This window comes from Buceros rhinoceros, unplaced genomic scaffold, assembly GCF_000710305.1.
Source record: "Buceros rhinoceros silvestris isolate BGI_N320 unplaced genomic scaffold, ASM71030v1 scaffold11555, whole genome shotgun sequence".
Lineage (NCBI taxonomy): Eukaryota > Metazoa > Chordata > Aves > Bucerotiformes > Bucerotidae > Buceros > Buceros rhinoceros.
Genome location: NW_010413464.1, coordinates 14,210 through 16,750, shown reverse-complemented (window position 1 = coordinate 16,750; position 2,541 = coordinate 14,210). Strand labels below are relative to the sequence as shown.

General features: G+C 50.0%; 1 protein-coding gene across 1 annotated transcript in view; it reads right to left on the bottom strand.

Annotated features, from left to right (window-relative positions):
• The window catches only part of SETD2 (SET domain containing 2), a gene marked incomplete at its 5' end in the record, with an annotated part of 7,349 nt that overhangs the window by 1,190 nt on the left and 3,618 nt on the right, over window positions 1-2,541 (bottom strand). Inside the window, 2 exons of the mRNA XM_010136746.1 lie at window positions 2-66; window positions 1,521-2,509. Of these exons, the coding sequence (XP_010135048.1) occupies window positions 2-66; window positions 1,521-2,509 (1,054 nt within the window). The remainder of the gene's footprint in view (window position 1; window positions 67-1,520; window positions 2,510-2,541) is intronic.

Here is a 2,541-nt window from a genome sequence, read left to right as displayed (position 1 = left end):
TCCTTGGAGAGAGGAGGGCACTCGCACAGCATTCGCTTGATATCCCGGTGAGATTTGTTCTTCTTCCTGTGGCAGAAGAGTCATGGAAACACAGGTTAGACCTGGCTGGAGAAGCTACTCCCCAGTCTGGTTGTTATTGGAGAAAATGAATTTATTCTCTGTATCTGGATTAATCATCTTCGGACAACAAGAAGGTACAGGGGTAACCCAGGACACTTGCTTTGTTTCAAGCAGGATGACTTTCTGACCACCCAAGGTGATTCCTCAGAAAGACATCCCAGGACATTTAACTACCCTTCTCCTCAACGTTCACAATTTCACGGTTAGCGTGCGCACACCCCTACACCCCAAGGAAGGACTAAAACCCCTTTGTTTTGTCTTACAAGAAACCAGCTCACAGAAAATTCACATCTGACTCTCTCAGACAGAGAATTTCTCACCACACAGCACAAGTTCTACAGTTTAAATTAAAAGGGTAAACCTTACGTAGCTTCTCACAAAATACTATAACCCATAATTGTATATAAAACCATGGAGACAATCTCCAGAGATCCCTTCCAAGCTGCTCTGACTAGTCCACTTGGTTTGTTGATCCAAAGGCCAGGAAGAAAAAAAAATAGAGATTCTAAAATATTAACATCGAAACCACCAGCTGAGCGCAGGTACCGTTCTAAAATAAAGCAAACTGGAGGGTTCAGCAACTTCGGCCTCTGCTCTGCTGAGGCTGCTGCTGCTATTTCATTGCAAATAAGGCAACGAAAAAGGAAACGAGAAACCTATAGTTACAGGGGAGGGCATCAAAGGCAGCTACTGATGTTGCCGTGAGATGATGAGGGAAACGCTCTGAGTGTGGATCCCAGTGAGACAAAGAAGGAGTATGAAAAAAAAAACTTGGATTGGAAGAAATAAAAAATAACAGGTTTTACCTGCTTATAAGTGGTTGATATTCAGGCTCCGAATCAAGATCTTTTAAAACCCCTATCAAGAACACCCTCACGTTTCAGCGCACAAAAGACGTGGCAAGGGCTTGAGTGTTGAGATGCCAACACGGGTTTAAATGGGCCCCGAGCCGGCGCTGCTGCTGTCACCCCTGAAGCTCAGAAAGACATGATTTTATTCTCCGGGGATCGTATCTCCCTCAACACTCCCATTCGAAAGGGAAAAGGACAATCTGCAGCCCTCCATTATCTCAAATTACATCGTTAGATCTAATAATTAGACACAGTAACCAAAGCCTCGTAATCCCCCACGTACACGTCCTGCCTGATACCCACATTGACGCTGGACAAAGGGGATGCTGCGAGAGGACCAAAAAGAGGGTCTAAATAAACCATCCTTAAACACTTGACCGGCGTCATCTCCTCAATGAGCAGCTTTGACAGACGTCGGGAACACGACATCCCTTCCCCTCCCTCCAACTTACACCAAACTGGCCACAAAAGCTGTGATGGAACCAAACAGAAGTTAAAAATGTAAAATCTCTAGAGGAATACAAAGAAAAGGGGGAAAAAACCCGTTACCTTTCCGTCAGGTACACGTTCTCCTCGATGAGGTCAAAGTAGCAGGGCATCTTCCCTTGCTTGGCAAACTCTTTCCAGCGCTGGGGGTCTCTGAAATCATCCATGATGCACAAGCGACCGACCATGGAGGAGTCCTGAGGCACTGACTCCATTTGTTCACCCTCCACTTTCACCTTCTTCTTCTCCCTCGAGTCCACGTCGCTCTCGGAGTCGCTCTCCAGCTCCGGGCGTCTTTTTTTTGGTGGGCCTCGTTCTTTCGCATCATTTTTTTCCAAAGCTTTCGCCTCCTCCTTCTTCTCGCCACCAGGCACCGGCTCCTTGGTCGAATTGCTGCTGATCTCGTGTGCCTGCACCGAGCCTTTTTCCTTCTGCCCAGACATCTGGCATTTACTGGAAGGACTGGGAAAACAAGGCTTGCACTCAGCATCCCAGCGGTCATCCATTTCGTACTCCTCGTGATCTTCCGTTAGGGAATCTGGAACTTGCCCCTGAATCCGTTCGTAGTTAACGACAGAAGGTCTGCTAGCAGACCTCGCGTCCCAGTATCCGTTGCCTTGCCAGTAGCCCTGAGAGCCACCATACGCTCCCGAGCCCGGCTGGTAAACATAGCCTGAGTAGACCCCAAAGCTGCTGTCCGGCTGCTGGTAGGTGCTACTGGGCTTCTCCGTCTGGGCAAACTCCCACGCCAAACCACCCAGATCTTCTGCTGGTTGAAAACCGTCCAGCCTGGAGAAGTCTCCGAGGCCAGACTGGTTAAGGCCCCCCTTCCCTTGCCTGCTGTCTGGCTTGGAAGAGCTCATCTGGTGCCGGGATTGATCGGCGCTTTCAAAACTCTCCGGCAGACAGAACGGCTGCTCGTCCTGCCGGCCGATGGGTCTCCCGGCAGCCATCAGCTCCTTCAACGCCACTCTCTCATCCGGGTTGGCTTTGCCGTGGCAGTCTGCCGTTAGGTCTGCTTGGCTTGTGCTGTCGACGCCGTCGCTCTGCGGCTGGCACCGGTCCGGACGCCGGTTCCTCGTCC